The sequence below is a fragment of the Marmota monax genome, unplaced genomic scaffold, assembly GCF_021218885.2.
Source record: "Marmota monax isolate L192 unplaced genomic scaffold, Marmota_monax_Labrador192_F-V1.1 WCK01_AAM20220418_F8-fsc00196, whole genome shotgun sequence".
In the NCBI taxonomy this organism is placed as follows: Eukaryota; Metazoa; Chordata; class Mammalia; order Rodentia; family Sciuridae; genus Marmota; species Marmota monax.
In genome coordinates, this window is record NW_026694390.1 from 2,310,982 (window position 1) to 2,319,613 (window position 8,632).

General features: G+C 55.1%; 1 protein-coding gene across 1 annotated transcript; it reads right to left on the reverse strand.

Moving 5' to 3' along the window:
• Pitx1 (paired like homeodomain 1) lies at positions 1-5,351 on the reverse strand. The gene is made up of 3 exons (XM_046468077.2): positions 5,131-5,351; positions 2,705-2,937; positions 1-765 (listed from the first exon to the last, which is right to left on the reverse strand). The coding sequence occupies exons 1-3, from the start codon at positions 5,297-5,299 to the stop codon at positions 223-225; spliced, it is 945 nt and encodes a 314-aa protein (XP_046324033.1). The 5' UTR covers positions 5,300-5,351; the 3' UTR covers positions 1-222.
• Positions 5,352-8,632: the final 3,281 nt, after the last annotated feature.

Sequence of the window (8,632 nt, forward strand, 5' to 3'; positions counted from 1 at the left end):
ACTTTTCTCCGATGTCTTTTGTTTTTGTTTTGTTTTGTAGAGGGCGGAGTGGGGTCCGGAAAAGCAAACACAAAACCAAACCTGGAGGTGGGGAGATGGGGACAAGGGGGCTGCGCAGGCGCGAGGTCTGCGGCGCGGCGAGTTGTGGGCCCGCGTGCGCCCTCCGTGCCTGCCCCCGCGCCTCGCCTGTCGGCCGCCGGCCCGCGTGGCCAGGCTGGGCGGTCAGCTGTTGTACTGGCACGCATTGAGGCCCGAGGCCGGGCCCTGCAGGCCGCCGTAGCCGAAAGATGAGTGCTGCTTAGACTTGAGCCTCAGGCTGGCTAAGCTCGAGTTGCACGTGTCCCGATAGACGCTGTAGGGCGAGGCGGGTGTGCCGTACGGGCAGGCGCCCGGTGACATGGCCGAGTTAAGCGAGGAGCCGGTGAGGTTGTTGATGTTGTTGAGACCCGAATTGGGCATGCCGGGCACGGCGCCCGGGCCCATGCTGGACGGCATGGTCATGGAGGAGATGGAGCTGGGTGCCGAGAACATGGACTGAGACGACAGCGGGCTCATGGAGTTGAAGAAGGTGAAGCTCTTGGTGGACAGCGGCGCTGGCGCTAGGCTCTTGGCGGCCCAGTTGTTGTAGGAGTAGCCGGCGGCGTACACGTCCTCGTAGGGCTGCACTAAGCCGCTGAATTGCGGCACGTAGCCGCCCTTGCACAGGTCCAGCTGCTGGTTACGCTCGCGCTTCCGCCACTTGGCCCGCCGGTTCTTGAACCAGACCTGGAGAAGGGGGCCGGAGAAGGGTCAGGGCTGTCGAGGGCAGGAAAGCCCCATACCCCTACCCCTGCCACCCGAAGCTGTCCGCCCGTTTCTTTCCGAATATGGAATATCGTTTCTTTTCGCCCTCTCCGTAATGGCTCCTTTCCTGTCCCCAGAAAATACTATTTTTTTTTTTTTTTTTACCTTTTCTGATCTTAATCCTCTTCCCCAATTGAAACTCTTCAAATACACTCTGTGAACAAACATTCGTTTCCATCCTTTCAACCGGTCCACCTTTTGCATTCTTCCCCAAACGGGTCCCTATCTAAATATTTCCATCTTTTCCTTCTCCCTCAAATACAAAAGGTATTTTTCTTCCCTGAGACATGACTCGCCATCTTCAATTTTTTGGTCTGTTTTCGTCACTCAAATAGTCTGTTTTCATCTTTATTTGCAATATTTGAATTTTCATTTCTGTCCCCAATTTTATTTTTGTTCAGGTCACCCCATTATCTGAACCTCTTTCCTCTCCCTCAGTCTGTTTTCTTCTTCATCACCCATTTTTTTTTTTTTACTTTTGATTCTTCTCCAAATATTTAGTTTTTTTCCTCTTTCCAAATATCTGACCTTCACTATTTCTTCTAAATAGATGATTCTTTCTTTTCCTAAATACTTGATCCTTTTGCTTCTCCCTTAAATATTTAATTCCTTTCCTGCTGCCTAAATATATGCCAAATATGTTTCTCCACAAATATTTAATTTCCTTTAGCTTACTAGTTTCTCTCTAATCTCCCCCTCCACTTTATCCTGCAAAATTTGGTAAGGACCTTATTTCCCAACTCTCAGGTCCTTCAGGAGCTTCACTTATTCGACTGCCCAATGAATATACCCTGTCCTTCTTGACTCTTTTTCAGTCCCTGGGCTGAGTTTCTAGAGATCCCTGGCTGGGGGACCCTGCATCTCAGCTTTCCCCAGGTTCCAGAATCAACACTACCTGATTCTATTCCAGTCCTCACCACCAGAAACTTGGGCAGGATTAGTAAATTCAGGATTACTGGGTGCTGTGTCTTCACCCAGAGTCCCGCTGGCCTAGCCAGCCTGACTGGGGAGGGGTGAGGATTGGGGTTTATAGCAGGGACTCAGTGTGTTGGGTGGGACTTTGGCCTGGCTTGGGAGGTAGGTGTTCCCAATATCTTTAAATATTTGCCCACTGGGGTAAGAAATGATACTCTTGCTGCTCTGGCCAGAAAACCTTGAGTTTACTGGGAACCAAACAGTGAGACATGGAAGCATCGAGTCAGGTTTGGGTCCAAGACCTTACATCCCTAAAAGGACTGGGAGGGCCATGCCATCCGCATCTGACCCCAGACCCACAATAGGAATGGGCATTAAGTCAAGGGTCCAGCTACGGGCCTGGTAAATGGCCAGGGAAGGTGGAGACTATCCTGAGATTTTGGAGAAACTAAGTGTGGGATGAGACTACTATTCCAAGAAGTTTTGAATCCCAAACTCAGGCACCTTTCAGGCCTCTTGGAGGCAGCCAGGCAGGACTTGCCTTTCCCTTTCGGTTTCAGAGGAAGGCCCCTGCAGCTCCTGATATCCCAGCCTTAGGGAATCCTCTGCTTAATCTCTGGCCCTGGATATCCCTTAACACTGAACTGAATCCTAGGCCCTCAGTGTGGAATAGTCTCTCCTCTTGGGGCCACAGGTCTTTGGGCTGGGGCTTCCTAGAGCCGGAGGGTCAGATAAAGAGTTGGAAAGCAGCGGCAGCAGTCAGAGCAGCTAGTGGCCTAGGAGCCTAGCAGTTGCCAGTAACTAGGGCCCGAGGTTGGGGGGGAGGTCATAGGTGGAAGAGCAGGGAGCAGGACTGAGTGAAAGTGTGAGTGCAGGTCTAAGGCTCTGGCTGAGGCAGGCAGGAGCCCTCTGAACCAGTACCCTTAAACATGGGCGCTGCGCTCACCCGCACGCGCGGCTCGGTGAGGTTGGTCCACACGGCGATCTCCTCCCTCATGCTCATGTCGGGGTAGCGGTTTCTCTGGAACGTGGCCTCCAGCTCTTGCAACTGCTGACTTGTGAAGTGCGTACGTTGCCGCCTCTGCTTCTTCTTTTTGGCTGGGTCCTCCGCGCCGCCGCAGCCCGTGCCGCCTGCGCCACTGTCCTCCGGCCCCTTAGGTTCCCCGCCGCGCTCCTTCTCTGCAGCAGGCAGGAACGGGCGCGGGTCACCTCGGGCTTAAGCCTGTTGCGCCCTGTCCCGGTTCCACCGAAGAGCCGGCTGTCAGACCTCCCTCCCGCCAGGGGCCCGGGGAATTGTCCCCGTTGGCAAGAGCCTTCCGGGAGCTGGTCTGCACCTCTGGTCTGGCGTGCCGAGAACTACCCAGGAGCCAGAGCTGTGGGCCTGGGTTCCTGGCTGGCAGGGCCTGCTCCTGCAGCTCGGCTCAGGCTGGGCCCTGCTGCAGCTGTCACCGGCAAATACACGCTGTTTTTGCCGGGTGCTTGGGGGTCTAAATCTGAGGGAGTCTCTGCTTTTCTGAACTAGGACCAAATCTTCCAGACTGAAACTAGCGTATTGGTGGGGCATGAACCAGGTGGTGGCCTAAAACCCCTCCATTTTTTTCCTCCCCAAGGCTGAGTGGAGTTCCAATACACTCGGCCTTACTTGTAGGCCTGCGGTCCCAAGGCCTGAAAAACCCCTGTATCTAGGTGACCTCAGGCTTTAGTCTCTTTCTTTAGATCTACATAAAACACATGCAATCACAGAAAAGTTGAAACGTAAAGAAAAAGAATTTAAAAACAAAACACAGAAGTTCAGAAAAGCTTATAGCTCTCTGCCTAAAACCACAGAAAGGGTCATCAAAAAATCTCAAAAATAGGCAGGTAGAAACACACAGCAAGGGTAAATTAAGAATCAGAAAGCATTGTCCAAACACACCTCTAACTAAATACAAAGCTGTATGTGTATAGATTCATACATTTATTTCTCTGGCATTTAAAAAATCCATGCATTATTGTAGTTAAATTTTGAACCCCTTCTCATAAACATCCTCGTAGACATAAATTTTAAATCCCAGAGAAACACATTATAGTTAGATAATTTAAATTCCCCAAATAACATACTGCATATGCATTTAGAGAAAATCTCGGAGAAATGCGCCATTTTGGTTTGGCTTTTTAAAACCTCTCCAAGAATAATGTTGCATGTAGATATTTTAAATTCCAGAGAGACAACGAGTATATTAAAATTTTCAAAATAAAAATTGTTGAAATTGTTAATTCATCTTCATAGATTTGCTTTTTAAATATCAATCTATAGTTCTATGAATTTTAAAATAAAAAGCAACCAAACACCGCGCTTTAAACTTTCGAAAACAAAAGTACAGTACAGCGTTGTTTTTTAACCAACCAAACAGAACCGCTCAGGGAAAGTTACTTAGAGATGCAAAACAGAAACAAATAGAGATTTAAAACGCGAAGAGAAACACTTAGCGGTGGATTAAGAAATGAAGGCAGAAGAGTCACCCACAGCCTGGGGAGTGGGGAGCCGGGAGCACAGCGGCGACGCGGAGTTAGATTCACGAGCGCGGGAGTAGCTCCGAGAGCCCGGCGGCCGGGACTGGCCCGGGGATTTGCTGCGTGCCACCCACTCGCGGTCAGATCGCGTCTGGGGGAAAAGCTCAAGCTCTCGGACAAATGGACAGCCCAGTGGGATAAATGCCCGAGCTGAGAAGGGAGCCTGGCTGGACTGCCTGGTGGCTCCGAGCTCTGGCCGCGCATGTGGGCCAGGATCCCTCTATTCGGGTCTGGTCGACCCTGCCGGGGGTCTGGCCGCGCCCCTTGGCCGGCTGGTCTTCTCAGTCCTCTGTCTCTTCCTTTTACTTGATGTTGCCTCCTCCTCTCAGTTTGTTCGGTTCGCCCGCCCCTTCTCTTGGGTTGTCCCACTCATCTGCATCACCCTGCCTGTCAGGGTGTCTGCCCCTCTCTCGGTCTCTATGGGCAATTTCTCTCGCCCGTCAGTCCCATTCCCTTCGATCTGCTTCTCTTCCTTCGTCCCAGCGACATTTCAGCGCCCACTTGCGCAAACCCAACTTTTTCTCTCCCTGTTCTATTTGCCTATGATCAACAGGGGTTGTCACTCCAACCTCCTAGTTATAGGCTCGTGCATCTGCCCATCTCTTGGCGCGTGGGAACCGCGTGGAAATGCCTTCGTGTGTGTGTGTGTGTGTGTGTGTGTGTAAATTTACACCTTCACCGTCAGGTCAAGACTAGGAAAAAGAAAGCTCCTGACCCTCCTGGGGCGGAGAGGGAATCTGGCTGCGCCGCGCGGGAGCCAGGCCTTGCTCCCCGCGCAGGGGTAGGTTCCGTGCGCGCGGCGCGGGGAACCGCGCTTACCTGGCAGCTCTGTGTCAGACGACTCGCTGGCTGAGTTCTCGAGCGGCTCGCGGGGGTCGGCGGCGCGGGCCAGGTGGAAGGCGGGCCCCATGTCATGCGGCGGCGGCGGCGGCGGCCGGAGCCCCTCCGGCAGCCGTTCCAGGCTCATGCCCCCCTTGAAGGCGTCCATGGAGGTGGGGACCGCGGCGGGCGCTCCAGGAGCCGGGGCTGGGCGCGCCCGGCTGCCCTGGCTGCGACCTGCGAGGATAAGAGCGCGGCGCCTAAGCGGTTGCCCCCCAGGGCTGCCCGCGCAGGCAGCGACGCCGCGCCCGCTCCATGGACTGCCCGGGACTGCGGGGCCGGGCGGGCAGCGGCGGATTTTCGCGACCGAGCGCCTAACTCTGCGCTCCGCACTCTGCTCCGGCCGCTCGGGCCTCAGCCGCCCGCCCGGCCCCGGCTCCGGCTCCCGATCCGGGGCCGGTTTCTAAGGCTCGGGACCTCGCCGGCAGAGTCAGTCTTAAAGCGACAGTGCGCACCGCCAGGTTCCAGCAGTCCCTGCGCCAGGGGTGGTGGGTGGGGTGGGCCTGGGTGGGAGGGGGCTGGGGAGGGAGGGAGCAGGCGAACAAGCTAGCGAGGGAGCGCGGGCGGAATCCAGCCCTGAGCCGCCCGCGCCGCCGCGCCCTCTCTGCCGCCCTCCCTCCCTCCCTGCCTCGCCCGCGCCCTCCCCCTCCGCAGCCACCTTCCCGCCGCCTCCCCGCCCCCCGCGGCCTCGCCGCGCCTCTCCCTCCTTCCCCGGTGACACACCGAGTTCTCCCTCGGCCTTACAAAAGAAACGCATCTGGTCTGCAAGTCCCGCGCGGCTCGTGCCCACCTCAGGCCCCAAATGACTTGTTTTGCTCAGAGCCAACTCCTGTCTGGGCCGCCTCGAAGTCCCCGACCGCTGGCGGGAACTGCCCAGGATGAGTGAATGTTCGAGGAGCAGGATCGCGCAGAGCGGGCGCCTTGGAGCCAGCGCCAGGGCGGGGGCAGAGCCCGGGGCCCGTTCCGGCAGCTCCCTGCGGTGTCCTCGTCGAGGGGCCGCCGGCCCCTCCTTCCCCGGCCTCTACTCCAGGGAACTCTGCCCGGCTGAGTGACAGCCGCTTGCGCTCTAATGGGCCCCCGGATGCTGCCTCCTAATTAGCTTGGACCCTCTCCCCTAAGGCTGCTTCTCAGGCCTCCCTCTCTGCACCGCAGTCAATTTTCCGGGATTGGGATAGAAATGATGGCTTCTAATCAGACGAAACGTTTCTGTTGGCTCTAGGCCGCTGGCGAGTGCAGCGGGAGACCCCAAGAGCCCAGCCAGGCTCCATTGCCTTTTCTACCTCTCCCCTTATTTTGCACCTTCAACGGCCAAGCCCTGGCCTTGGCAGCCAGGGGGTTGGCCTTGGCAGCCTCTGCCATCCTTCAGGGTAGCTTTGCCCTGGCGCTTGGGGCCTGTGCTTTGGCTTCCCAGGACTTCAGGCACAGGCCTGGTAGACCAGGTGACTGCTGTCTTCCAAAGCTGGGAGGGCACGCAGGACTTCTGTCTTCTAGATTCTCTCCCACACAGTGGTAGCCAAACTGTGGCTCCAGGGGGCCCTTGCTGACACAGGCAAAGACACTCCCCTCACAGCTCCCAAGGGTGACCCCCTCCTTTAGTCCTCCCACTTAAATGAAGTTTGTTGAAGGATTTTGCTCAACAATTGTTAACTGGCCCTGAGACCTCAGCATCTTGAGCAAACAGGCTGCAGCTGGGACAGCAGGGCATGGCCCTGACCTGCTTCTCTGGCCACAGCCAGACCCCAGGATACTTCTGCCCCTCACCTGCCCACCGGTTCCATTAGACTCAGCAACTGGAGAGGACAGTGTGCTAGAGAGGAGAGCCACCTGGGAGAGAAGCAATTCTCTACTCTCCAGGCCCAGCACCCTCATCCCAGAACCCAGAACATCCTGACCTCCTTGGGTTTCTTATTGGACTGACTGTCCAGATGTCAGCATCAGGGTTCTCCACAGGCTCTACCTTTGAGCCTTCACCCTTCCCCCATCAGAGGGAGGCACCCAGACTGAGTTCCTTGGTGAAGATTGTGGGGGCAAGGACAGGTTCTCAGGGTAGAGTCAGGCCTGCCTCCCACTCCCTTAACCTCAGCCCAAGATCCCTTCCTTAGGGCCTGGCCCATTCTCATTGGGTGTCTGACACAGGGAGCAGAGTCTGAGGCTGGGTAGAGAGGGAGGATACTTTCCAGGAGGAGGGGGAGACCTATTGGCTCTGGCCTTCTTCTTATAAGACCCCCAGGATGAAATTAGACTTGGTCAGAGGGAGAAGGACATGAGAAGGATAACTGCAGAGCAGTCGTCCTCAGCTCTGTCTTATAAGACATTTCTTGTTTGAGTCTCCTGCAACTGTGCAGGAGACATATAGGTGCTGCAGCATGCTAGAGAGTGCCCCTTTACACACACTCCTCCATGTGTCTGCCTTACCCTGTAGGGCAACCTGGATGAACACAGGCATGGGAGCATGCACATGTACGTCCCTACTTCACTTCCACGTAGGGTATGCTGTGTACACATGGATGCACACACTATGTGCTCTTTGGCATGGCTGGCTGCTCTCCGATAGGTATATTCTAAGCCCACAGAATGGGCCTAGGTAGGAAGCACAGTGAATCTCTGGGTAGGGACATAGAAATGAATGGTCTGTCTATGGGGACTATGAGGCCCTCTATGGGTGTGGACTATTTTGTGACTCTGCAACTACAACTGTTCAGTCTGAGGATGTGCAACCTTCACTACTGATGCCTTTAATGAAGTTATTGAGCACCAGCGGCATGCCCTTCCGGACCCAGGCCCTTGGAAGTGCTCCAGGCAGGCACTAAAATCCCTTTATTTGAAGATTTTGATGCCCCCTGTGTGGATGGAAATGCTCTCAGACCCTTTTGGGTGATGCCTAAATCTAAATGCATAGCTGACCCTTAGCCCCAAAGAGAAGCTGAGGATCTGCCAGGGTGTGCAGCATTCAAGGAGGGGAAGGGACTGGTTGAGAGAAAGCTGTGGCCTGTCTGGGCATTAGCTAAAGAAGGGACTGAGACAAGCTTTCGTTTTTCCCCCAGCTACAGTCTCCCACTACTCACTGTCCTACTCTGTGTAGGGGCTTCTGGCACATTCACAGACCACCTCCCCGCCCCCCCACCCAAGGAGGCAACAATCTTTTGGAAATGAGGATCCATGCCTCCCCTCCCACCCACCCCTTTGCTCTGACTTTAGGCATGGCTTGCTGCACCGTGCCTTATGAGACTCTGCTCACTTCTTCAGCCTCCAGCTCACTTGATCATGGGATGGACATGAGGAGAGGAGCTGGGACCATGTGCCCTATTCCCCATTTCTCTTTAGCTACATAAAACTCAGTGATTCTGTGATTTTAAAAAAAATGTGGGGATTAGGGTCCTGGATGGGTTGAGCAAAGGAGTCTGGGCTGTTGTAGGAATTTGAAGTAGTCACCATGGGGACC

Coding starts and splice junctions, on each gene's coding strand:
- Pitx1 (XM_046468077.2), bottom strand. CDS start 5,299: ATGGACGCCTTCAAGGGGGGCATGAGCCTGGAACGGCTGCCGGAGGGG. Junction 2,938..5,130: donor GTCTGACACAGAGCTGCCAG/GTAAGCGCGGTT, acceptor TGCCTGCTGCAG/AGAAGGAGCGCGGCGGGGAA. Junction 766..2,704: donor TCACCGAGCCGCGCGTGCGG/GTGAGCGCAGCG, acceptor CCCCTTCTCCAG/GTCTGGTTCAAGAACCGGCG.